This window comes from Coregonus clupeaformis, chromosome 37 (genome assembly GCF_020615455.1).
Source record: "Coregonus clupeaformis isolate EN_2021a chromosome 37, ASM2061545v1, whole genome shotgun sequence".
Classification (NCBI taxonomy): Eukaryota; Metazoa; Chordata; class Actinopteri; order Salmoniformes; family Salmonidae; genus Coregonus; species Coregonus clupeaformis.
In genome coordinates, this window is record NC_059228.1 from 28,526,587 (window position 1) to 28,554,462 (window position 27,876).

General features: G+C 46.1%; 2 protein-coding genes across 2 annotated transcripts in view; both read left to right on the forward strand.

The window, feature by feature from the left end:
• The first annotated feature begins 501 nt into the window (after nucleotides 1–501).
• LOC121553602 (rap1 GTPase-GDP dissociation stimulator 1-like) lies at nucleotides 502–14,314 on the forward strand. Its single transcript, XM_041866848.1, has 14 exons — nucleotides 502–810; nucleotides 5,833–5,937; nucleotides 7,035–7,157; nucleotides 7,885–8,010; nucleotides 8,236–8,364; nucleotides 8,900–9,025; nucleotides 9,189–9,332; nucleotides 9,723–9,854; nucleotides 10,161–10,295; nucleotides 10,508–10,633; nucleotides 11,841–11,980; nucleotides 12,117–12,243; nucleotides 12,539–12,667; nucleotides 12,791–14,314. The coding sequence occupies exons 1-14, from the start codon at nucleotides 798–800 to the stop codon at nucleotides 12,916–12,918; spliced, it is 1,683 nt and encodes a 560-aa protein (XP_041722782.1). The 5' UTR covers nucleotides 502–797; the 3' UTR covers nucleotides 12,919–14,314.
• A 3,870-nt stretch (nucleotides 14,315–18,184) lies between these two features.
• LOC121553522 overlaps nucleotides 18,185–27,876 on the forward strand; it is a 39,703-nt gene continuing 30,011 nt past the window's right edge. The window contains exon 1 of the mRNA XM_041866700.2: nucleotides 18,185–18,332. The gene's annotated coding sequence lies outside the window, so the exon portion shown is untranslated. The remainder of the gene's footprint in view (nucleotides 18,333–27,876) is intronic.

Here is a 27,876-nt window from a genome sequence, read left to right on the forward strand (position 1 = left end):
GTAGCAAAATGCTTGTTGAAATTCTCGATTAATGTAATGTTTACTGTTAATTTTTGATTGTTTATTTCACTTTTTGTTTATTATCTATTTCACTTGCTTTGGCAATGTAAACAAATGTCTACCATGGCAATAAAGCCCCTTAAATTGAATTGAATTGAATTGATTTGAGAGAGCGAGAGGAAGAGAGGCAGAAGGGTGGGGGAGGGGGAGGGGGAGGGGGAGTGGGAGTGGGAGGGATTGTGTGAAAGAGAAGGAGAAGGAGAAAGACATGAGAGAATTAGAAAACAGAGGCAGGGACTGAGCGGTACAGACAAGACAGACAGTGTTCCGAACCTTCATTGGTTTGAATGGTGTCAGCAATTTTTTATCCGTGTATTCTTTTGAACTTAACAACATGAATTGGGGTATTTAGAGTACTATATAGTTAGAGAACATTGAACAGAACAAGGCTATGTCAATAACTACATTTTGACTAAAATGCAGATAGAACCTTATAGTCCCAAGCTCTCGTACTGTGTGAGAGAAACAGAGGGAAATGAAGGCAGAGAGACAGAGAGGGAGATAGGGAGAGAGAACGCAAGTGCAGTGATGAGAGGGGGAGCAGGGTGGTAGAGCAGAGAGAGAGGGAGGGAGGGAGACACAGACTGCTCAGCTGACTGAAGCAGAGCTGGGAGACGGGGCACGCCTGGCCTGAAGAAGGGCTACTCTTCTCTCATTACTAAGCCAAACACACACACAGCCAGGGAGCCGGGATAGAATCCTAGGGAGACAGAGTGAGCGCCTGCCGACCTGCAGCCATGGCTAACATGGGTGAGTAGAAAAACCCTTTCTGAAAACCTCCCTTACAGCGTGTGCATGCTAATGAGTGCATTTAGCAGTGGAGGCGTTGACAATATTTGGAGCAGGGTGGGGATGTACAGTACAGCAGGGATCAACAAGGATGTAGCTCAGGCTAGATTCCAGGAGACAAGGTGTTTCGTTTCCTGTCTTGTGTTTAAAGGTCATAGTAACATAGGCTGACATTACCGGCTCAGGTAAACCCGTTGGGATAGAGAGAGGGTGCAGGGGGCTGTTGCCATAGAAACCCCGGGAGACAGGGCGAGGAGGGGAGAGAGAGCCGGGAGGGCTGGAGATGTCTAAATGGAAGCACACTCCCACTGGGCACACACTGGTTGAATCAACATTGTTTCCACGTAATTTCAATGAAATTACGTTGAACCAACGTGGAATTAACATTGAATTGACGTCTCGGGGGGACAGATTAACACTCTGCTGTAGGCAGCATTTCCCCTGTCTAGACACACATGCACACACATATACACACACACTGAGTGACAAATGGAAACAGAGGAACGGGGGTCTCTATGGTAATTGACACTGTGCATATAACCCTGATAGCCCCCCACTGCAGGTTCTATTTCCACACTGCTTACCAGGGATTAGCCAAGGTGATTACTCTCTGTGCTGTGGCTCTCTCTGTGGCTCTGCTCAGAAAGTGTGTGTTGACGGAACAGCACAGAGGACAGCTGACTGTCACACCCACACATTGACAAGGCTCTGTCTTTCTCTCTGCTCTCAAGTCAAGGGTTCTAGGCTATTTTTTTGTTCACATGGCTTTATTTTCAGATTGGTTAAATGAAGTTGGAAAGTGATTTACGGCCAAGATTATAGTAATCAATAACAGTCTTGGCTCCAAAGTAATGTATGAACAGCGCCGGAGAAGATGGCTGCCGTTTTACAGCCCTCTAACCAATTGTACTATTATGTGTGTTTTTCCGCGTTATTTGTAATTTATTTTGTACATAATGTTTCTGCCATCGTCTCTTATAACCAAAAAGAGCTTCTGGATATCAGGACAGTGATTACTCACCTCGTATTGGACGAAGATTTTTTCTTCAACGAGGCGTCCCCGAAGGATATCATACAGACACCCGACAAGGCCCAAATCCCCGTCATTCGCGTGAAGAAGAGACGGAGATATCGTGGACGCAGATCGGGGTGCCTTGTAAGGATCCGACGGCGAGCGAGTAAACTGCCTCTTCCATCAATCCTATTAGCCAACGTTCAATCTTTTGAAAATAAAGTGGACGATTTAAGATTACGGTTATCCTACCAACGGGACATTAAAAACTGTAATATATTATGTTTCACCGAGTCGTGGCTGAACGACGACAATGATAACATTCAGCTAGCAGGCTATACGCTACATCGGCAGGACAGAACGGCTGACTCTGGTAAGACAAGGGGTGGCGGTCTGTGTATATTTGTAAACAACAGCTGGTGCACAAAACCAAATACTAAGGAAGTCTCGAGGTTTTGCTCGCCTGAGGTAGAGTATCTTATGATAAGCTGTAGACCACACTATTTACCAAGAGAGTTTTCATCTATATTTTTCATAGCTGTCTATTTACCACCACAAACCAATGCTGGCATTAAGATTGCACTGAATGAGTTGTACAAGGCCATTAATCAACAGGAAAACGCTCATCCAGATGCAGCGCTCCTAGTGGCCGGGGACTTTAATGCAGGGAAACTTAAATCCGTTCTACCTAATTTCTACCAGCATGTTAAATGTGCAACCAGAGGGAAAAAAACTCTAGACCACCTTTACTCCACACACAGAGACGCATACAAAGCTCTCCCTCGCCCTCCATTTGGCAAATCTGACCATAACTCTATCCTCCTGATTCCTGCTTATAAGCAAAAACTAAAGCAGGAAGCACCAGTGACTCGGTTAATAAAAAAGTGGTCAGATGACGCAGATACTAAGCTACAGGACTGTTTTGCTAGCACAGACTGGAACATGTTCGGGATTCTTCAGACAGCATTGAGGAGTACACCACATCAGTCACTGGCTTCATCAATAAGTGCATCGATGATGTCGTCCCCCACAGTGACCGTACATACATACCCCAACCAGAAGCCATGGATTACAGGAAACATCCGCACTGAGCTAAAGGGTAGAGCTGCCGCTTTCAAGGAACGGGACTCTAACCCGGACGCTTGTAAGAAATCCCGCTATGACCTCCGACGAACCATCAAACAGGCAAAGAGTCAATACAGGTCTAAGATTGAATCGTACTACACTGGCTCTGACGCTCGTCGGATGTGGCAGGGCTTGAAAACTATTACAGACTACAAAGGGAAGCACAGCCGCGAGCTGCCCAGTGACACAAGCCTACCAGACGAGCTAAACCACTTCTATGCTCGCTCGAGGCAAGCAACACTGAAGCATGCATGAGAGCACCAGCTGTTCCGGATGACTATGTGATCATGCTCTCCGTAGCCGATGTGAGTAAGACTTTTAAGCAGGTCAACATTCACAAGGCCGCAGGGCCAGACGGATTACCAGGACGTGTACTCCGAGCATGTGCTGACCAACTGGCAAGTGTCTTCACTGACATTTTCAACATGTCCCTGACTGAGTCTGTAATACCAACATGTTTCAAGCAGACCACCATAGTCCCCGTGCACAAGGACTCTAAGATAACCTGCCTAAATGACTACCGACCCGTAGCACTGACGTCTGTAGCCATGAAGTGCTTTGAAAGGCTGGTCATGGCTCACATCAACAGCATTATCCCAGAAACCCTAGACCCACTCCAATTTGCATACCGCCCCAACAGATCCACAGATGATGCAATCTCTATTGCACTCCACACTGCCCTTTCCCACCTGGACAAGAGGAACACCTACGTGAGAATGCTATTCATTGACTACAGCTCAGCATTCAACACCATAGTGCCCTCTAAGCTCATCACTAAGCTAAGGATCCTGGGACTAAACACCTCCCTCTGCAACTGGATCCTGGACTTCCTGACGGGCCGCCCCCAGGTGGTAAGGGTAGGTAACAACACATCTGCCACACTGATCCTCAACACGGGGGCCCCTCAGGGGTGCGTGCTCAGTCCCCTCCTGTACTCTCTGTTCACCCATGACTGCATGGCCAGGCACGACTCCAACACCATCATTAAGTTTGCCGACGACACAACAGTGGTAGGCCTGATCACCGACAACGATGAGACAGCCTATAGGGAGGAGGTCAGAGATCTGGCCGTGTGGTGCCAGGACAACAACCTCTCCCTCAACGTGACCAAGACAAAGGAGATGATTGTGGACTACAGGAAAAAAAAGAGGACTGAGCATGCCCCCATTCTCATCGACGGGCTGTAGTGGAACAGGTTGAGAGCTTCAAGTTCCTTGGTGTCCACATCACCAACGAACTATCATGGTCCAAACACACCAAGACAGTCGTGAAGAGGGCACGACAAAGCCTATCCCCTCAGGAGACTAAAAAGATTTGGCATGGGTCCTCAGATCCTCAAAAAGTTCTACAGCTGCACCATCGAGAGCATCCTGACTGGTTGCATCACCGCCTGGTATGGCAACTGCTTGGCCTCCGACCGCAAGGCACTACAGAGGGTAGTACGTACGGCCCAGTACATCACTGGGGCAAAGCTTCCTGCCATCCAGGACCTCTATACCAGGCGGTGTCAGAGGAAAGCCCTCAAAATTGTCAAAGACTCCAGCCACCCTAGTCATAGACTGTTCTCTCTGCTACCGCACGGCAAGCGGTACCGGAGTGCCAAGTCTAGGTCCAAAAGACTTCTCAACAGCTTCTACCCCCAAGCCATAAGACTCCTGAACAGCTAATCATGGCTACCCGGACTATTTGCACTGCCCCCCCACCCCATCCTTTTTACGCTGCTGCTACTCTGTTAAGTATTTATGCATAGTCACTTTAACTACATGTACATATTACCTCAACTACCTCAACTAGCCGGTGCCCCCGCACATTGACTCTGCAACGGTACCCCCCTGTATATATAGCCTCCCTACTGTCACTTTATTTTACTTCTGCTCTTTTTTTTCTCAACACTTTTTTTGTTGTTTTATTTTTACTTTTTTTGTTTAAAATAAATGCACTGTTGGTTAAGGGCTGTAAGTAAGCATTTCACTGTAATGTCTGCACCTGTTGTATTCGGCGCATGTGACCAATACAATTTGATTTGATTTGATTTGATTTGATTTAATTTGTCTATAAGTAGACTGTATGGGGAGACCAATGGAGAGCCTGAATGGCGAGACCGCCCCCATACACACACGCCGAACGCACGCACACAGTGTCCCCTGTCACAACAACATCCTCATGCAGGAAAGTGTGTGACGTGACAAAACATGTACCAAGCGGTCAGATATTTGCTAGCTGGAGGGGACAGAGGCATGTTCGAGGAATGATGTAAACATGCACCTCCCCCCCCTTCTCTCCCTTCTACTCCTAGCCTCTGGTATGGGGGATACCATCGCCAGCCACCCCCTCCCTGTCTCCGATGTAAAATGGCATGATGCGACTTGATCTCTCTGCCTGTGTATTCATATATTCATGTCACTCTGGTCCTGTACAGTATGTTTTGCTGAGGTGCATTGCAGCAACATTTATTTGCAATCACTGCAGTGTCTTTGGGGGAGTCACTTGTCCAGAAATATTCAGAATTAACATAAAAACAGCGTTACTGTAGCTTGTGTTGGTTTGCATCTATTGACAGTAGGCAGGATGATGAATGAGGGCAATACATTTATACCATTATTGACGTGTATGCGCATTTGCAAGCCACTATGAGATTGGAAAGCCTGAAGGTTCATGAGGGGTTTCAGTGTAGATATTTATGTGTGGGTGTGTATACAAGATCAGAATGTACAGTACCAGCATGTATTATATCTACAGGAATATTATGTAGTATATGTAAGCAGTGTAGTTGTTCTGCAGAAGGATATGACTAATATATGATGTGTGCGTGCGCGTGCCCGTGCCCGTGTGTGTATGTGTTGCAGACACTCTGACAGAGGCACTGAATGCCATCAGTGTGAGCACCGAGCTGGTAGAGCAGGAGCTGAAGCCTCATCTGGACACCCTGCTGGCTGTGCTACTGGACAAGAGTGAGTCTGTACTCTACACACACACCAGTAGACACTGACCTCGGACTCATCAATCTCACTCCTGCCCTGTTCCCAGCAGTCAGCTTTTATGACATTGCTTTGGCCATGGCAAGCAAGGCCAGATCATTTAGAAACGATATATCGTCTCAGCTTCAATTATCTCAACATATTTATCATGTTGTTTAGGAATCTATCGTTCCCCCTTTTTTGATTTTCTGGGCTGAGGCACAAGTTCTCTTTTTAAAAAATCATATTTTGGATGCCTGGCGTAGTCTTGGCCCAAATCTTCAGCTATAAAAAGACTGAGTGTTGCAGCAGTGTTCAGAACACCCCTGCTGTTTCTCATCTGTATTCATTAAACATCACAGTGCTGTGAAGAGGGGGAGGGGGGATCGGAGAGAAAGAATGAAAGGAAGGAAGTGTGAGAGTGACAGGTCAGGTTATTCTCCATCTCTCCCTCTTTCTGGTTCGGCAAATATCCAATTTATATGAGGTTGCACTGTGCACGGGCAGCCACATTTGGTTCTCCTCAAAAACGGGCAAGGGGACATTATTACCATAGCAGCGTGGCCTAGTGCCTGACAACCTGACCTGCCTCCTCGGCAGTTGTGACATTCTCTGAAAGGGGAAATGCTAATATTAAGTTTTCCTCTGTGTCTATTGCATGTTGCTGCTTTAATAATCACAATGAATCTCCCTCCTAAGCTCAACAGAGGAGGATTCAATTTTAGTTTCTCTCTCTGGTCTCCTCCTGACATCACAGAGGTGTTAGAGTCATTGTTAATTGTAGAGAGGAGAAGAGAGAGGAAAGCCAAAGACAACCGGTGCACTCAGTGATCCTGATCAAGCTCATCAAAGAGAAGAGACTTGGCACAGGAAATGGCATTACATCTAATGCTGGGACACTTTCATTAGCAAAAGTTGTGTCTGAGTTCATTTCTGGTTAACAATTAGCTGGTTTGTCTATAGGTCAATAAAGATTATTTATGTTACTATAAAGCCAATTGTCATTTTCTGTCTTCAGTTCAATTCCATTCTATTGTATCTCAATGCCAAGGGGTAGTTGACATATAAGTGTGTGTATGATCTGTCCCCAGAGAAGGGAGCTGCTGTGGAGATCGCCTCCAGTGGGATCCTTCCCATCCTAGCCCAGTCCCTCAGGGAGAAGAGTCCTCTCACCAATCAAGTGGCATTGGTGGTGGCAGAAATGGCCAGGGAAGGTGAGTTGAGATGCCAGCCCGTGAAGAACGGATGATTACCAATCTGAGTTTAATGGAGAGAACCAAGCCCTTAATCACTACTACTCTGACTCGCACTGTGTTTGAAAATAAAATAAGTTCATTTTGCTATGGATGGCTGTAATCAGACAATTTCCATTGATGGACAGTTTTGACAGAACAGTGGTCTCTGTGCAACCTCACCTGCTCCTACTCATTACCTATCAACTAATATTCATGACCTCTACTAAGTACCCACAGGGCACAGATGTCAATTCAACTGTTATTCCACGTTGGTTCAACGTCATTTAATTGAACTGACGTGGAAACAACGTTGATTCAACCAGTGTGTGCCCAGTGGGTACTTGAGGTTCAAAGTGCCCTTTCAAAATAAGTTATGCTAATGTTCTCTTTTAATTAACTTTATGTAGATGATATCTATGCACAATATATGTTACTGATGTGCCCTATACTTCCTTCACTATCCTTTGTTCTTTAATCTATATATATTTTTCTTAAAGCAGAACTTCTGCCACTGACTTATATGCATTCTGTACCAACCCTAAACCAAAAATGAGGGGGTGGTTTTGGTTATCACTCAATGACAGCAGCAGGAGTACTTTTCATTTGCATCTAGCAAGATCCAGTCCTCTATTTACAAACACAACAATGCCATAGGCTTACTGTGGGTAGAAACAGAGATTAAGGAAATGCTGTCCCTGTGTTCCAGCGGCGGTGAGGGACCCGTGCATTGATGCGGGCCTCGTGACGGTTCTGGTGCCCCTGCTGAACAGTGCAGACGAGGAGCTGCTGCTCCACACTGGCAGAGCCATCGGACGCATCTGCTTCGACAACAGTGAGTGAGACTGACTCCTGCAGGCCGGGACCTTCCCAGGGGGAATCAGGCTTTACCTGCGGTGACAGGATAAATCTGAACCAGAATCTGCCTACTAAATGAATATGTCCTGGTGGATTTGGTGTGTGTGCCTCCACGTCTCTATGTCTATTTATCTCAGTCTCCATTACTCTCTACCTCCTTCTCTCCCTTCCCCTTTCATCTCTTTCCTCCTCCCTCTCTCAGCGGCCCAGCAGGATCAGCTAGTGCAGTGTGGGGTGATCCCCAGGCTGGTAGCCATCATGAGGGAGAACCTAGAGAACGACCCACTGGTCAACGTGTGTCTGCTGGCCCTCTGTAACCTGGCTGACATGGGTGAGTCAAATCAGAGGAACTTTAGTATACTCTAGAGAGGGTCACAGAGGGGACCGACTGGGCACACACTGGTTGAATCAACGTTGTTTCCACGTCATTTCAATGACATTACATTGAACCAACCCGGAATAGACGTTGAACTGACGTCTGTAGCCAGTGGGGAGGAAAGCCTGTTTGTTTTTGGTTACATTTCTGAACCAAAATTGCGTGCTTGTCTCATTTGTTTACTTGGAGCGGCAGGTAGCTTAGTGGGTAAGAGCGTTGTGCCAGTAACCGAAAGGTCGCTGGTTCTAATCCCAGAGCCGACTAGGTGAAAAATCTGTTGATGTGCCCTTAAGCAAGGCACTTAACCCTAATTGCTCCTGTAAGTCACTCTGGATAAGAGCGTCTGCTAAATGACTAAAATGTAAATATACTGACTTGAACCAGTTATTGTGTTTCTCACATCTTATCTGTGAATGAAAATTGTTTCTTAACTGACAGGCCTGGTTAGACAAAGGTGTCCATTTAAAAAAGTGGTCTCTGACCCCTGCAGACACGACGCGGGAGGCGCTAGTAGAGGTGGGCGTGGCAGAGGTGCTGACGGCCCAGCTAAAACGGGCTACTGACGCAGAGAGAAGACACATTATACTGGAGGTGCTGGGATCACTGGGAGAGAATGGTGAGTCTGGGCAAGGGCCTGAATGTGGTCATTCAAATGATTATCATTTATACAGAAACGGATGAGATGAAATAGGCTGCAAGTGAGGCTTAAGCTTTTCACATGGAGGGTTGAATGAATGTGTGCTCAGACTAACACACCCCTCCTGTGCTGCTGTTGTCAGACGTGCTGAAGCTGCAGTTTGTGGAGTCGGGGGTTCCTGAGGCTCTGTCTGAGATGATTCGAGGTCTACAGGGCGGCTCTGACCCCCATGACCTCTGCAGCATCAAGATCGCCTCTAACCTTATCGTTTCTCTCCTGCTGGGAGGTAAAGAACTCAACCTGACCTGGAGGCACCAGAATCCCTCTATGGTCCTCCCCTTGAACCTAACCCCATAGTCCATGCCTCACTCACACACACCCCTTCACTGTCTGTCAGCTCACATCACTCAATTTGATTGATGTTTGATTCCGTATGTAATCGAGCTAAAATACTCTCAAACTAAGAATACTATTTTACTCATAAAAATCAGGCCATGTGATGTGTTGATGATGATAATGATGTTGATGATGATGATACATGGTTTTCTTGTTTCTTTGTCTTTTATCTGTTTCGAGTTCTTTGCTAAATGAAATATTGATCACAAAACATGGATAATTGGTGGTTGACTAGTTTGATGTGCTGACTGTCCCTGTGTGCTGTGTTTTGGTGCATTAGATGAGTCCATGCAGAAGTGTTTCGGCGAGGGCACGGGGGTGGTGTACCAGGACGTACTCTCCTGGCTGCAGTCCTCCAACACTCAGCTGCAGCTCTCTGGAGCCCTGGCCATCGCCAACTTTGCCAGGAACGGTGAGATGACAAAATGCCTTCAGATTGACTTATCTGCATTGACTGCTTTGGTTTTGACATGAGAATGGATTCTCATCAGTCTCTGATGTTCTAAAGCCCAAATTATATTACCTTATCACCTCTCTCCTCTCTCTCTCTCTCTCTCTCTCTCTCTCTCTCTCTCTCTCTCTCTCTCTCTCCCTCCCTCCCTCCCTCCCTCCCTCCCTCCCTCCCTCCCTCCCTCCCTCTCTCCCTCCCTCCCTCCCTCCCTCCCGCTCCCGCTCCCTCTCTCTCTCTGTCTCTCTCTGTCTCTTTCACCCTTCTCAGACAGTAACTGTGTGAAGATGTTGGAGCTGGGGGTGGTTCCTCATATCCTGACCCTGCTGGAGCAGCATGTGGACGAAGGCGACGTGTCCGTCCAGCATGCCGGATTGAGCGCACTCAGAAACCTGGCGATCCCAGGTATATAGTAGGATGGATAACCACAAACACACATGCACACGCACGCACTCACACACACACACACACACACACTGACCCCACTGAACCCACCACTGAATGACAAACTGGCAGCGGAAAATGTATCACTAATGTGATTATCTTGTAAGCTCTTCTTACACTGAGGACTCTCAGCTCTAAGACCACTGTGACCCCTCTTCTACCTGGTGTTTCAGCCAGTAATAAGGTGAGGATGCTGGAGGATGGGGTGACAGAGAGAATTAGGACCTTGCTGCGCTCTGACATGCCCCCAGTGCAGTTCAAACTGCTGGGCACCCTGCGCATGATGGTGGATGGACAAGGTGAGTGGGAAAGGTGTATGGTGAAGGAAAATAGGATGTGTGCTTAATGTAGAGGTCTGGGTTATACTGTATGTGACTAAACTAAAATATAGGCAAAATGCATGTATCTAGTGCAGAGGTAATTGAATGTGTGTGGGACTCATCTAATGCACCAAACATAGCACACAGGGACAGTCAGCACATCAAACTAGTCAACCACCAATCATCCATGTTTTGTGATCAATATTTCATTTAGCAAAGAACTCGAAACAGATAAAAGACAAAAAAACAAGAAAACCATGTATCATCATCATCAACATCATTATCATCATCAACACATCACATGGCCTGATTTTTATGAGTAAAATAGTCCATAAGACTCCTGAACAGCTAATCATGGCTACCCGGACTATTTGCACTGCCCCCCCCACCCCATATTTTTACGCTGCTGCTACTCTGTTAATTATTTATTTATAGTCACTTTAACTCTACCCACATGTACATATTACTTCAACTACCTCAACTAGCCGGTGCCCCCGCACATTGACTCTGCACCGGTACCCCCCTGTATATATAGCCTCCCTACTGTTATTTTATTTTACTTCTGCTCTTTTTTTCTCAACACTTTTTTGTTGTTTTATTCTACTATTTTATTAAAAATAAATGCACTGTTGGTTAAGGGCTGTAAGTAAGCATTTCACTGTAATGTCTGCACCTGTTGTATTCGGCGCATGTGGCCAATAACATTTAAGGGAATCACCACTCTGAGTCTGCTTTCTCACTTCACCTCTCTCCTTTCTCTGTGGTTCTCTTTCTACATTCTTCAATCTCCGTTCCCTTAACTCTTCTCCCCACAACTCTCTCTAATCCTTTCATTGTTTCTTTCCCTCCCTTTCTCTCTGTCTCTCTGTCTCTCTCTCTCTATCGTTCCCTCCCTTTCTCTCTGTCTCTGTCTCTCTCTCTCTCTCTCTCTGTCTCTGTCTCTCTCTCTCTCTCTCTCTCTCTCTCTCTCTCTCTCTCTCTCTCTCTCTCTCTCTCTCTCTCTCTCTCTCTCTCTCTCTCTCTCTCTCTCTCTCTCTCTCTCTCTCTCTCTCTCTCTCTCTCTTTCTATCCCTTTCTAACCAACATATTTCTCTCATCTCTACTCTCTCCCCTCACTCAATCTCTCACACCCCCTCTCTATCTCTGACTCTCTCCTCCTCCACTCGCTCCTCTCCTCCTCTCTCAGAGGAGGCAGCTGCAGTGCTGGGTAAAGATGAGGTTTTGTTGGCGAGGATCATGGAGTGGTGTGAGGCACGGGACCATTCAGGGGTCAGGGGAGAGGCAAACCGCCTCCTGGCCGCCCTTATTAGACACTCCCGTGCCCCAGTGAGTCACTCACACACACGCATGCACGCATGCACGCACACACACACACACACACACACACACACACCATACAAACATACAGTATGTAATCTTCATCTCTTCTAGAGGCTGATTCTCTCCCTTCCGACTCTGACAGGAAGTAATCAACGCTGTAACCAAAGCAGATGGGGTGCGACACCTCATCTCCATGGCAACCAGTGAACACTTGATCATGCAGAATGAAGCACTGGTGGCCATGGCGATTGCATCTGCCATTGACATCGGTGAGGGATTCTACTATCCTTTGAGAGCAATCAGATGGAAAGATCAACACATCTAAAGCTATCCTTTGGACTAACAGAACGTAGCTAGATACAGGTTTACTGACAGTAACCAAAACTAATATATTTGTAATAATATCAATATATATTTTACAATGGTGAATTACTGTAAGCTCTTTTTAGGTTATACTAATTCCCCTGCATACCAATGTACAATACCATGATGTACTTCCTGTAAATGAGAGACTAACACACTCTCCTTGCATGTGTGCGTGTAACATGTCCTGCTGTTTTCCAGACTCCATGCAGGAATCATTCCGGGAGGCAGAGCTCTTGCCCACACTGCAGAAGATGCTGGATGACCCAGTAGGGGCGGTGGAGTTCAAGTTCAGCGCCCTAGGGCTTATCTGTAGCCTGGCCAACTCCAGTAGGTACCCCACCCACGCACGCACGTGCAAACACACACACGCACACACTCATGTTCTCTCGCTCCTTCTTTCTCTCTCTCACTCTCTCTCTTTATCTCTGTCTCTATACTTCTCTCTCTTAGGCTCGATGAAGGAAGAAATGGAATCTCTTAACCTGAAGGAGACGCTCAACAAGCTCTCTGGTCACTCCAGCACCAAGCTAGCCACACAGGCCGACACAGTGCTGGCCATGCTCTCTGAAACCAGCTAGACTGACCTGACCGGACCACTGCCCTGGTCAATGTGACCACAGACTCTCAGTACCACGTGCCACCGCAACCTCCCCTACTCTCGTAACTACACCATCCTCTCCATCAACCGCACTTCACCAGATAACAACCCATCCCTCGTTCTGACAGATGAGAAGGGGTGGAGGGTTTGAAAAGAAGCAGATATTGAGTCTTCCAAAGCTGGGCCTCCATTCACCTGGCCTTTGGAGAGCACAGTTGGACATAGCTATGTTAGGACTGACCAACCCAATCTGACAAAGAGCTAACAAGGTGATAGCATATGTTCTAAGCACAAGCTGAATGAGCCAACCCATGAAAACGCACACGAATCACAACATCCCCGTGTTTATGTGTGAAATAGCTACTCTAATCAGTACACCAATCAATTCAATGTATGTATGATTTCCTATAACGACCAGTGTATATTATCAAAGGAAATGTTTGCGAATGTATGTGCCATAGTGTTAATCATGGCTACTGTTTCATAGTATCTAATGTGCTTACCCTCAATGGAAAACATAAAACTAAAGTCTGACACTGTTTCTTAATGTGATGTTCTATCTATGCTCTATATTGATCAATGTACATGGATGTAAATGTTCCTAGACTATGACCATACCTGTCTCTTTTCTGTGGATCTTGCATAGTGAGATCCCCTTGGTAATATCTACAGTGTATAGCTCAAGAAAAGCATTCAGAGCCAATATCTCAATTGCGATATTATACCAAAGTACATTCTAATTCTAAGTTATGTTAGACCACAGGTGGGTGGGCACTGGGGGTAATCATTACAGAGTTGTGAGAGTGTCAGGCAGCTCTCCCACTGGGTGCCAGCTCTAACATTCTGACTAAAAGGGATCAATATGTTATGCGGATGCTGGGGCAGCAAAGGGCTTGTGGTGAAAGGACCTTTAATGTTGCTCTCAGATCCCTGCTGATTCAACTCCTTTTAACACCAATTTCTTAAGGTGTCTAAAGCCCAATGGTGACTGGCTGGCTATTTTAAAAGGATTAATATAGAAAATAGCAACTGAAAACAGGACTCTGTCTGTCTTTCCTTTTTAGTACCCAATGGGAGCTGAGTTGTTGTTGTTGAATTGAAGCATTTCATTCCAAAACGCTATATATACATTTGTAAATATGTTGGTAAATTATGAAATTATGAAAGAGATTGGTATGTTTTCTCACTATCTAATCATGGCATATGGTTGTTCAATGACAGAGATGTATTTGTTTAAAATCTATAACTTTTTCATTTCAGAGAGACACATAATCATGTTCTTTTTCAAAATGCTAACAAATATGTAACAAATAACGACATTTTTAATAAAGAAATGTACAAATAATACTTTTGTGACAAAAATATTATTTTATTTTTTAAATAAATAATTCAATACAATAATATGTATGTAAAACATTTACATTTGACATTTTTGTCATTTAGCAAATGCTCTTATCCAAAGCGACTTACACCAACTGCATTCATCTTAAGATAGCTCGGTGAGACAACCACATATGACTGTCAAATATACAGGATACGAACATTCCATTCCAGCTAATGGCGTTTTGCAAAAAACACATTTTCTTATACATCTAAAATCTATGAATTATATACAAATCTGAGAATAGTAATATTTTACACACACATGAAGGTACCCATAAGCAATCATTTCTGATGAAAAAACACGAATGTGAAAAATTTGTGGATATAGCGTTTTGGAAATAAACTCTTCAATTGATCTTTGAAATAACAACGTTGGTGTTTTAATAAAAAGGATGGCTTACAGAAAAAACTGGCAATGGCCTGACTCTTTTCTGTTCATTGGAGTATGTATGACTGAATGTGGGTGTGTTTCAGTTCTCAAAAATACTTCCTGTCCTAGTCTCCTTTTCTTCATATGCATATCTGAAAACATAGGACAGGTTAAGCAATTTGGAGGAAGGCTACTGGTCATTTTCTTTCTCCAGTCCAATACTTTCAGTTCAGTATGGGTCTGCCGTCTGCTTGTCATTTTTCCAAACAAAATGGCTGCCCTTCTCATTCTGCTAGCGTACTCGGAACACTGATAAACCCATTGTCTCAGACTCCCTAAGGCTCTTTCCCTCCCTAAACCTATTTTGCCTCATCCATATTCAGATAAACTAAAGCCTCAGTGGTTACAGGAGTGGTAATGTTTTAGTCAGGTGGTTAAGGCCCTTACTGTGCTTTACATCCATACCTACTGTGTGAAAAGCCCTTGTCTGTCCAGGCTGTAGAAGCGCAGGGAAACAATGTGCCACATTAGAGAGAAGACAACCACTCTAACCACTAGATGGCAACATTGTTTTTACAGTACAGTCAATGCGTATTCAGAGCTCTTTATTGAAATGAGGCTCAGTATGTACACAATTACAGTACTCAGTGTGTGTGTGTGTTTGTTTGTGTGTGTGTGTCTGTATGTGTCAGTTTACTGTGTGTGAGTACAAGCTTGCGCGTATATCATTGGGTAGCGGCTGATTTGCAGAGATTGCACTGTAAAATGGTTGATCTCTGCACACTGCAGGAGAGTGGGATTCTGGGCCAAGAGCCCAGACGTGTGTGTGTGTGTGTCTGTACGTGCGTGCCTGTGTCCGCACATTCAACTGCCTGCTATTTCCTGAGCAATCTGTTTCGACAGATAAACATCAGTTGAAACAGAGAAAACCACAGCAAAACATGGGACTGCTATCAACCAAACCACCCCTTTAACAACTGGTGTTGGGAAAAGATTATGTGTGTGTGTGAGTGTGTGTGTGTGTGTGTGTGTGTGTGTGTGTGTGTGTGTGTGTGTGTGTGAGTGTGTGTGTGTGTGTGTGTGAGTGTGTGTGTGTGTGTGTGTGTGTGTGTGTGTGTGTGTGTGTGTGTGTGTGTGTGTGTGTGTGTGTGTGTGTGTGTGTGTGTGTGTGTGTGTGTGTGTGTGTGTGTGTGTGTGTGTGTGTGTGTGTGTGTGTGTGTGTGTGTGTGTGTGTGTGTGTGCACGGGCGTGTGTGTGACTCACACCAGGCAGAGCACAGCTGAGTTCCGAGTGTGTCATTAACACTTTTGCACCCTGAACCAATCAGATAACCACCTCAATAATCACTATGGTTGTGTACCAGAGTGTCTTTCTTGCAGTCGCACTGCAGTATTTACGGTGTGGGATAAACATGTAGGACCACATAGCCTACTAGTAAGAGATGTCTATAATTGTCACCCATGATAGATACAGTATGTATACCACAGTATACCAAGTTATCTATGGAAGTGTATGAATCGCATATTTGAATGTCATTCATTTTGTATGAGAATACAGATCTCAGATAGCACCTCAGGCTCTAATAAATAAATCCAAATGATATGGCTCCTACATCTTCTATGTCCTCTAGTAGAGCTTTCCCCAGAAACTCTGAGCACTAGACAGACAGAAAGGTTGAGTGATGTCCAGTGATGTGCAGAGAAAGCTCTCTTCAGGTCATTGGACTGTCTCTCAGCAGCATCAGGTAACATTTGGAAAATGTTGACGTGGACATTTTCTATTCTAAGGTACTATGACTGGATTGATGTGGGCAAATTGACAGATAAGGTTAATGGAAAATGCACCTTGAAGTCTAAAGTACTTGAAAAGAAAATACATTTGTGACTCTCAAGGTTGTTCACATACTGATCTGCACAGATAAAACAACACACAGAGGGGTGTTATTCTCATCATGATTTCCTGTCTTATCCTTTACCCAACATCATCCTCAAATCCTCTTCTCTCTACAAAGAGACTGTGGGGTGTATTGTATAAACGCGAGACCCACTTAACAGAGACCAAGGACAAACCCTGTCACTTGAGACCTGTGTCACCTTGGAAAATACAGTGAGCTACAAAAGTATTGGGACAGTGATCCATTTTTTGGCTCTGTACTCCAGCACTTTGAATGTGAAATAATACAATGACTATGAGGTGCAGACTGTCAGCTTTAATTTGAGGGTATTTTCATCCATATCGAGTGAACCGTTTAGGAATTACAGCACTTTTTGTACATAGTCTCCCCATTTTAGGGGACCAAAAATATTAAGACAAATTCACTTGTATGTGTATTAAAGTAGTCAAAAGATTTGTAAAAATGTAAAAATATATTTAGTCCCATATTCCTAGCGCGCAATGATTACATCAAGCTTGTGACTCTACAAACTTGTTGGATGCATTTGCTGTTTGTTTTGGTTGTGTTTCAGATAATTTTGTGTCCAATAGAAATGGTGGCTCTCATAGGGGGCTTAGCAAGCATAAATCTAAAGAAGGTCAAACAAAAGACGCTTGTATGCGATCCCTCACCTCCTGTGGTAAACACAAATGCTGGGTTATCGTTTTTGTCCGCCATGTACAGGTGTGGGATTTAAAAGTATTGTCGCAGAAAAATAGCAACAGAATTGTAATGTTTAGTAAATCCATTCACTCTTTTCCGCCGATGTAATGTTGCTTGATTGGTGGTTAGGCTATCAGCTGGTACAAATTATGCTACATGAAAATTGCAGTACTGTTAATTTAACCTTGTGTTAGTGCAGGTTTTCAGTGAATTTATGTAAATCCTTTATGTAAAACAGAGTGATCAAATCAAGAACCTACATCCGGATACTGTCTGTCTATTGTAGCTCCATGGTTTAACCTCAATTATGATTGGTACTGTTGATCCTCACCCTTTGATCTCAATGGATTACAGGCCATGGCATCTTATTGCTGATGACCCTAATGCTTTGACAACTTCTACTGTCAATCTGAAGAGTGTAGATAAAGTGTGACAAAGCAACCCGCAATAACAACACATGCAGTATCTATGGTTTATGACGAGTCACACTCTGTAGAATCTGCATACTGTGACTTGCAATACAATATAATGTGCCAGTTTTTTATCTGAGTTCCTTCATTTCAGCTCATAATGTTCTCCTAGGTTTGAATGAATCACAGTGCTTTGTATGAATCACAGAAAGCCATCAGACGAGAATAATTCATGCTATGCAGATTCCTTCTATCAGGTAGTGTGAACTGTGAAGCCAGAAAAGGAAAACAAATGGGTTTAGGAATGCATTCTAGGTCAAGGTGAGTCTGCGTGTGGAACTGAATATGCAGATATACTGTAGAGTAGGTGTGTCTCAGGGTTGTGTGCGTAGGCGTGTTTGCAGGGCCAGAAAACAAGGAACTGAGCTCTAAAAAGCACCTGTGAATGAACAATAGTGCACTTTGGAACTGCCGATACGCTCTACACTGAATCCACAGTTTTCACAGGGTCAGGTGTGAGCTCCACAGCCAGAGAGGGGTGTTATGGCTAACGTAGAGGTTGCTAAAGCAACAAGAGAACGAAGAAACCAGAGAGGAGCACTGGAACACCATAGACCTGACCCTGTAATATGAAGGTAATACTAGACATGAAATGGGACAGGGCAAGTTACAATGCCTTCCAATCCTTCCAATTACCACATACCTGCATACCTGAATGGCTTTTTTATGTTCTTCAGTTGGTGACAGGTGGTTATACTGTATAAGATAGTTATGGGTTTGAATCCAGATAAGAGTTTCAAAGTGTCCAACAGGTAAAATGTTTTGCTGTGTTGTATATGTACGGTCCCCTGTAGCTCAGTTGGTAGAGCATGGTGCTTGCAACGCCAGGGTTGTGGGTTCGTTTCCCACGGGCAGCCAGTTTGAAAAATGTATGCACTCACTAACTGTAAGTCGCTCTGGATAAGAGCGTCTGCTAAATGACTGAAATGTGTGTTGTATATCCAATTACCATATGGTCTTGTTCCTTTATGTATGTTCTATGTCAGCGTTTCACAAACATGGGGTCGCAAACCCATGTGCAGTCGCCTGATTTGAAAATGGGGTCGTGAGAGAAACTCGGAAAAATAATAATATTATGTGCTTGGTTCATAGAACCGGGGTTACGTCAGTAACCTCCGGTAGCCGCTAGATGTGGTTGCAATAAACAAAGCGGTTTCTGTTTTCTTCCTACAAATGTGGCTCTATCATTTGAACAGTTTAAGCTCCAAAATATTATGACCCCATCACTGAAAGATAAGACTCTAAGGAACACGTATGTTTCCCTCTACAATGCGTTCCCCTCTAGAACGCAGGACTCATTAGAACAGAGTGGACAAGACCAGGCACTGAATCAGACTGGGGGGAAAAGAACATCATCAATGAGGATGTTCTTTTCTACATAGAAGATCATACATGATTATTGCCTGATGATCTTCTGAACTCCCCAATGCCTTTCTGAAGCATTTAAGTCACTTCAAATCATACTTCTTTTAGATTTAAATACTGTAAAAAGTCAGACTGATTTGTTATAGACTGTTATAGCCCCAATTAAAAAAGTAAACATTGGCCACTTTTTTTACATGGTGGGGTATTTGTTTTTTTGTAATATCAAAATTGGTTCGCAGGCCCAAAAAGTTTGGGAACCCCTGTCATATATACAGTATGTACACAGCACAAGAGCTCAAATGCAGCATATGTGGCACTTTCATTTTGCTTGCTGTCGTGAACACAAACATGGATATTAGAGTGCAGGTCTGCAGATTAAACTGTCCCCAAGGGGAAAACAGCTTGACTGAATATCCAAAATGTTGTAAAGTGAAACTTGACCCAAGAGCATTACCTATTGTGACGGATAATGTTCAAGGCACATACAGTGGGGAGAACAAGTATTTGATACACTGCCGATTTTGCATGTTTTCCTACTTACAAAGCATGTAGAGGTCTGTAATTTGTATCATAGGTACACTTAAACTGTGAGAGACGGAATCTAAAACAAAAATCCAGAAAATCACATTGTATGATTTTTAAGTAATTCATTTGCATTTTATTGCATGACATAAGTATTTGATACATCAGAAAAGCAGAACTTAATATTTGATACAGAAACCTTTGTTTGCAATTACAGAGATCATACGTTTCCTGTAGGTCTTGACCAGGTTTGCACACACTGCAGCAGGGATTTTGGCCCACTCCTCCATACAGACCTTCTCCAGATCCTTCAGGTTTCGGGGCTGTCGCTGGGCCATACGGACTTTCAGCTCCCTCCAAAGATTTTCTATTGGGTTCAGGTCTGGAGACTGGCTAGGCCACTCCAGGACCTTGAGATGTTTCTTACGGAGCCACTCCTTAGTTGCCCTGGCTGTGTGTTTCGGGTCGTTGTCATGCTGGAAGACCCAGCCACGACCCATCTTCAATGCTCTTACTGAGGGAAGGAGGTTGTTGGCCAAGATCTCGCGATACATGGCCCCATCCATCCTCCCCTCAATACGGTGCAGTCGTCCTGTCCCCTTTGCAGAAAAGCATCCCCAAAGAATGATGTTTCCACCTCCATGCTTCACGGTTGGGATGGTGTTCTTGGGGTTGTACTCATCCTTCTTCTTCCTCCAAACACGGCGAGTGGAGTTTAGACCAAAAAGCTCTATTTTTGTCTCTTCAGACCACATGACCTTCTCCCATTCCTCCTCTGGATCATCCAGATGGTCATTGGCAAACTTCAGACGGGCCTGGACATGCGCTGGCTTGAGCAGGGGGACCTTGCGTGCACTGCAGGATTTTAATCCATGACGGCGTAGTGTGTTACTAATGGTTTTCTTTGAGACTGTGGTCCCAGCTCTCTTCAGGTCATTGACCAGGTCCTGCCGTGTAGTTCTGGGCTGATCCCTCACCTTCCTCATGATCATTGATGCCCCACGAGGTGAGATCTTGCATGGAGCCCCAGACCGAGGGTGATTGACCGTCATCTTGAACTTCTTCCATTTTCTAATAATTGCGCCAACAGTTGTTGCCTTCTCACCAAGCTGCTTGCCTATTGTCCTGTAGCCCATCCCAGCCTTGTGCAGGTCTACAATTTTATCCCTGATGTCCTTACACAGCTCTCTGGTCTTGGCCATTGTGGAGAGGTTGGAGTCTGTTTGATTGAGTGTGTGGACAGGTGTCTTTTATACAGGTAACGAGTTCAAACAGGTGCAGTAAATACAGGTAATGAGTGGAGAACAGGAGGGCTTCTTAAAGAAAAACTAACAGGTCTGTGAGAGCCGGAATTCTTACTGGTTGGTAGGTGATCAAATACTTATGTCATGCAATAAAATGCAAATTAATTACTTAAAAATCATACAATGTGATTTTCTGGATTTTTGTTTTAGATTCCGTCTCTCACAGTTGAAGTGTACCTATGATAAAAATTACAGACCTCTACATGCTTTGTAAGTAGGAAAACCTGCAAAATCGGCAGTGTATCAAATACTTGTTCTCCCCACTGTATATGTGAAGGTTCATGTATCACATGAGCAGTTTTCTCTTTCCAAGAGAAAAGGTTTAGCCTACAGTTGATGCTTGAATAGTGCTATAAAGTTTCTAGTCTTACTACGTCAACTACCTGGTAGAGTTTCTCACACCACAGATGTTTTACTGCTAATGCACCTCCTATGTGTTTGCTTCCAATGGCCAATGGAACTACAAGGAGATGGTGTGTCTTTATCTCTGACGGTCTTTGTTGGGAACGAGGCATACTCAAACACAGCCTTATCCGGATGTCAATGCCTGCTCCAATGTTTGTTTATACACAGCCATTGCTGATAAAAGGTGTTTTTCAATTATTTTATTTTATTTTTTTTCTCCAAATTTTCATGGATAGTTTGCATAAAGATTTGGAGAGTTGTTTGTGTGTGCAGAGAGTAGCAGGGAATCTATTCAGTGAGCCGAGTGTGTCAGTCATCAATATTCTTTTCAGACAGTTATTTCGCAGAGCTCTTCTCTGCCTGTAATTATATCTGAATGCGGCTCAGGCGTTCTTGTCTCTAACAATGCTGGGAAGATAACACGACCATGTTAGGGCATTGCTGTTGCTGAGATACCTTGTCGTAGCAGGGTTGTATGATAGTGGATCTAATTTCATTTCAGTCTGAAATTCAACAGACAACTTGTCTCAATCTGTCTCATTACTCCTTCTGTCTGATTCTATTCAGGTCCTGAAACTGTTACTGTAATTGGAACAGGAGCCCTGACATAATTCTTAGCTGTGTAGGTTGTTGGTCAGCAGGGAAAACACTATGGGTCTGCCTCAATCCCCAATGCCTCGCTTACTGTCACTCTTTGAACACTAACCCTTAATCCCCACACATTTGTCCCTGGTACAGCCCCCCTCCAGATGTTCAGACTGTCTTAATGAGACTGGCGCTCCTAATAATAACTCAGCATCCCTCCCCCCAAGGCCGCTACAACAATCACAACCACTGAGATACAGACACACAAGCATAGCCCATCCGATCAAACACAACCCCTTTCCACACATCAGTAAGACTTGCTTACAATGCTAGTCCAGCCAATGTGTGAAAATTATGTTAACTTTTTTAGAAAAGCATAAAACGTGGTACACTTGTACAGTTTCGGGTCCTGGACATTTTCAGAAAGGGAGCCATCGCAAAAACGCCTCTTGGCGGCCAATTTTTATTTCTGCCATAGCCGGTCAATGTATTTTCCTTCATATCTGTCTAACCAAACATGATAACACAGAAAAGGTGATGTCTACACCTACGTTTTGATGGTCAAGGATTACAATGTTGCCATGTACAACCTCAAAATGCCATCTGCCGGCTGTGGTGGCCATTTTGCTAGTCCGCCATAGCCGGACAATGCATTTTCCTTCATATCTGCTGAACCAAATGTGAGAACACAGAAAAGGTGATGTCTACAGCTATGTTTTGATGGTCAAGGATTACAATGGTGCCAAGTACAACATCATAAACAGTTCAGATTATTATATATTGGTGAACGTGGGTGAGCCATGGCAAAGAAATCAGATTAAATCGCTGTTTCTGAAAACATACAAAATATAATATTATTTTTGTTATACATAATGCTGGAAAGTGAAGCTCAGTTTGGGGTAATGCCATCAACCATTTTTTTATCAACCATTTTTGAGTGGTCAAAAAGTGTCCCTATGATTGTAACAATCTTGAATAGTATACCTTGAATAGTATATATTGAATAGGATCTCAAGATCTTCCAGGTAGTGTCACCATGTATACTAGCAAAAGCCTTGAAGCCTATGAAGTGAGAATGGGGAAGTGGGGGGGACCATACATCCTTGTCCCGTTCCGAAAATGTATAGAGTCAGCCATTGACACCAAGCTAAGGCAGGAGCAAACAGGATTCTGAACGGGACAAGGATGTATGGTCCCCCCCACTTCCCCATTCTCACTTCATAGGCTTCAAGGCTTTTGCTAGTATACATGGTGACACTACCTGGAAGATATTGAGATCCTATTCAATATATACTATTCAAGGTATACTATTCAAGATTGTTACAATCATAGTGACACTTTTTGACCACTTTGAATGCAGTGTGATTATGGGCAAGTCTGAGTGATTCACTGTGCAGTCTGGAGTGAGACAGGGTTCCTTCATCTCTCAGATACTCTTCCTTTTTGACCATTGACTGGATCATTTTATTTTATTTTTTATTTCACCTTTATTTAACCAGGTAAGCCAGTTGAGAACAAGTTCTCATTTACAACTGCGACCTTGCCAAGATAAAGCAAAGCATGTCACGAACAGAAGAGGACCCAAGAGCGCAAGTTCAAATTCAGAGTTCTTTATTCAAGGTTACAGGCGGGAAGAGGAGTCCCAGGGGTGTCAGGGGTCTTTCAGGGTCCTCCTGTGGGTACCTGTGCTCCGGGGTCACCAAATGTCCGGGGGTGTCCAGTCCAAGTGCTTAGTGTGTGTGTTCCCCAGTGATGGAGCGGCGTATCGGGCTGAGGGTGGTGAAACGTCTGGGCACGCTCATCTGGTGGTCGGAGACCTGGGGGAACACACACACACAACAGCAATATGAATGGCAGGCAGAAGTACAGATCAGGGCTGGGCAAATATCGTGGTGAGAGACAGAAGGCAGAAACGAGTTACCGGAGGGGCTGAAGATCGGAGAGTAGTCGAGGTCCAGAAGGCAGGTTGGGATAGACGGGGCAGTAGAACAAGGAGGCAGTCAAGAAAGGATCGGTATCACAAACAGGAGTCAGAGCGCAGACAGGCAGGTTACTGGTCCGGGTTTGAAGACGATCTGACAGGGCTTGGCTGAAAACCAGGGCTTGATATACTGGGAGAGGTAGTGGGGAAATGCAGTTCAGCTGGCAGAGTAATTAGAACAGAGTGAGGCAAGGTGAGGATGGTGAGTGGGAAATGCAGTGCAGCTGGCCAGGTAACAAGAGCAGAGCAGGGCAGGTGGAGCTAGTTAGGCTGAGTAGAGAGAGGGAGGTGAGCAGAGTGGAAGATAATTGAATGCAATTAATGTTGCTACCAGGGAGAGAGAGTGCTCATGACAGGACCCCCCTCCAAGGGACGGCCCCAGAAGTCCCAAGAACAACATCATGCCGGGAGGGTGGAGGGGAGCAGGCGGCGGGTCAGAACTCCTCCGAGCGGTCCGAGTGAATCTCCTCATCCTCAGAAGGAGCTGGAGGGTCACGGTCGGGAGACAGGACAGGCACTGAGACAGGAGCAGGGCGGGCCGGACGGCTAGGAACCCCTCTTGGACGGCCCCTACGGATTGCAGGCTGATCAGGATGTAGTCGGTGGAAGTCAGTGATAAGGGTCCGGTCCACTATCCTCCTGGCCGGGATCCAGGTCCTCTCCTCTGGACCATATCCCTCCCAATCAACGAGGTACTGGAGACCCCTACCCCTTCGCCTAGAGCGGAGCAGCCGCCGGACGGTGAAGACAGGACCGCCATCTACGAGGCGCGGAGGAGGTGGCGCCGGAGCTGCAGGGACCAGGGGACTTTCATGGACCGGCTTGACCTTGGAGACGTGGAAGGTGGGGTGGACCCGCATGGAAGCGGGCAACTGAAGTCGGACCGCCGTTGGACTGATGACTTTCTGCACAGGAAAAGGACCAATGAAGCGAGGGGCCAGCTTTCGTGATACAACCCGCAGCGGCAGATCCCGGGCAGACAGCCAGACCTTCTGACCAACCCGGTAAGTAGGTGCTGGGGTCCTCCGTCGGTTGGCACCGACGGCGTAGCTGGTTCCAGACTTCAGGAGCACAGTGCGAGCCTGGGCCCAAGTGCGGCGGCAGCGGCGGGCATACGCAAGAGCAGACGGACAGGTGGCATCCGCCTCCTGGCTGGCAAACAGTGGAGGTTGATACCCGTAGACACACTGAAAGGGGGAGAGCCCGGTGGAGGAACTGGTGAGTGAATTATGGGCATATTCCACCCAGAGCAGGTGTTGAGCCCAGGCCCGGGGATTTTGGGAAGCCACACACCTCAGTGCCTTCTCCAGCTCCTGGTTCATGCGTTCAGTCTGGCCGTTTGACTGCGGGTGGAATCCAGACGATAGGCTGGCGGTGGCCCCAAGGAGATGACAGAACTCCTTCCAAAAGGTTGCTGAGAATTGCGGGCCCCGGTCTGACACTATATCCTGGGGTAGGCCATGGATACGAAACACATGTTCCAGGACCACCTGGGAGGTCTCTTTAGCAGAGGGTAGTTTGGGAAGGGGCACGAAGTGGGTCATCTTACTAAAGCGGTCAACAATGGTAAGGATGACTGTGTGTCCGTCAGAGGGCGGAAGGCCCGTAACAAAGTCCAGTGAAACGTGGGACCAGGGCCTCTTGGGTATGAGTAGGGGTTGCAGCAACCCAGCAGGAGGCTGGTTGGGAGTCTTGTTTCGGTTACAAGTGGGACAAGCTCGGATGAATTCTCGGACATCCCGTCTCATCCCCCGCCACCAGAACCGCTGGCGGACCAGATGAAGGGTGCGAGTGATGCCGGGATGACAGGCCAGACGGGATTCGTGCCCCCACTGAATCACAGGTGACCTGAGATTTGCTGGAACAAACAGACGGTTGGGGGCGCTGGTGCTTGGACCTGGCTGGTCCCGAAGAGCCTCCATGACCTGCTTCTCGATCTCCCAGGTGAGGGCCGCTACGACCAAGTGGCTGGGAAGAATGGGAGCTGTCATGGCGGTGGTCTCGTCCTTCTGAAACATCCGGGAAAGAGCATCAGGTTTGATGTTGCGAGATCCCCGGGCGGTAGGAGAGCGTGAAATTGAAGCGCAGTAAAGAACAGAGACCACCGCTGTTGACGGGAGTTCAGCCTCCTGGCTGTTTGGATATACTCCAGGTTCTTGTGGTCTGTCCACACTACGAATGGTTCCTTTGACCCCTCTAACCAGTGCCGCCATTCTTCAAGGGCGAGCTTGACAGCCAACAGCTCGCGGTTCCCAATGTCGTAGTTGCATTCGGCAGGGGTTAGCCGACGGGAGTAGAAGGCACAGGGGTGCATCTTGCCATCCTCAGCTGCTCTTTGAGAAAGCACTGCACCCACTCCCACGTCCGAAGCATCTACCTCCACCACAAACTGCCTTGCTGCATCTGGCATCTGGAGGATGGGAGCAGAAGTGAAACATGTCTTGAGGATATTGAAGGCCTTATCAGCAGCTGATGTCCATTGGTACGGTTGTTTAGTGCTGGTTAGCGCCGTGAGGGGTGCAGCCACTGTGCTATAGTTTCTGATGAATCTCCTATAAAAGTTGGCAAAGCCCAGGAACTGTTGCAACTTCTTCCGAGACTCAGGAACTGGCCAGGAAGTGACAGCCGACACCTTCGTGAGATCCATCTGAATGCTGCCCTCGGTCACCACATACCCCAGGAATGAAACGGTCTTGGCATGGAACTCGCACTTCTCTGCCTTCACGAAAAGAGAGTTCTCCAGCAGGCGGCGCAGGACCAACCGGACGTGGTGCGTGTGTTCTGACAGAGTCTTTGAGAATATTAAAATATCGTCAAGGTACACAAATACGAACGTATTTAGCATGTCCCTGAGGATATCATTCACTAGGGCTTGAAAAACTGCTGGGGCATTGGTGAGGCCGAAGGGCATGACGAGATATTCATAGTGGCCGGTTGGTGTGTTGAACGCTGTCTTCCATTCGTCTCCCTCCCTCATCCGCACCAGATGGTAGGCATTGCGAAGGTCCAGCTTAGTGAATACAGTGGCTCCCTGCAGCAGTTCGAAGGCAGACGAAAGTAAGGGCAGTGGGTAGCGATTCTTAACCGTGATGTCGTTCAGACCCCGGTAATCTATGCATGGACGAAGAGAACCGTCCTTCTTGCCGACAAAGAAGAATCCCGCTCCTGCGGGGAAGACGACGGTCCTAATTCCCCCGGAGGCAAGAGAGTCATTAATGTAGTCCTCCATGGCCTTTCTTTCCGGGGCTGACAGTGAATACAGACGACCCTTGGGAGGTGCTGTGCCAGGCAGGAGATCAATCGCGCAGTCATAGGGTCTGTGTGGGGGTAGAGATGTCGCCTTGGATTTGTTGAACACCTCTTTCAGGCTGTGGTAACAGGCCGGAACATTGGATATGTCGGAGGTAGCGCTAGATCCTTCCCGGTGAACGGGCAGGGTGGCCCCCCTTAAACAGGTCTGGTGACAACTCCTTCCCCACTCACGGACTGTTCCTGTCTCCCAGTCGATGTGGGGGTTGTGCTGACGGAGCCACGGGTATCCAAGAATGAGTGGTTGGCCAGGTGAGTGTAGGAGGTGAAACTGGATGGACTCCTGGTGGTTTCCTGACAGCAGGATTGTCACAGGGGCGGAGATATGAGTGACAGTGCCAAGATGATGCCCATCCAGGGCTCGTGCAGGAATGGGTTGTGTCAGTTGATGATGGTTCACGCCCAGTTGCTGTGCAAGCTCAGGGTCCATGATGTTTGCTTCGGCTCCGGAATCCACAAGGGCGGCCAATGTATGAGTCTTGTCAGAAAGCTGAAGGCGGAGATGAAGCAGGGTCTTTCGGATGGAGGGAGACTGAAGGCTTGTTGAGCTCACCCGGATCTCCCCTACACCTGGTGAGCTGCGGCTTTTGCCGGACAAGTAGCGACACGGTGATTCTCGCCACCACAGTAGAGGCAAAGGTTGGAGCT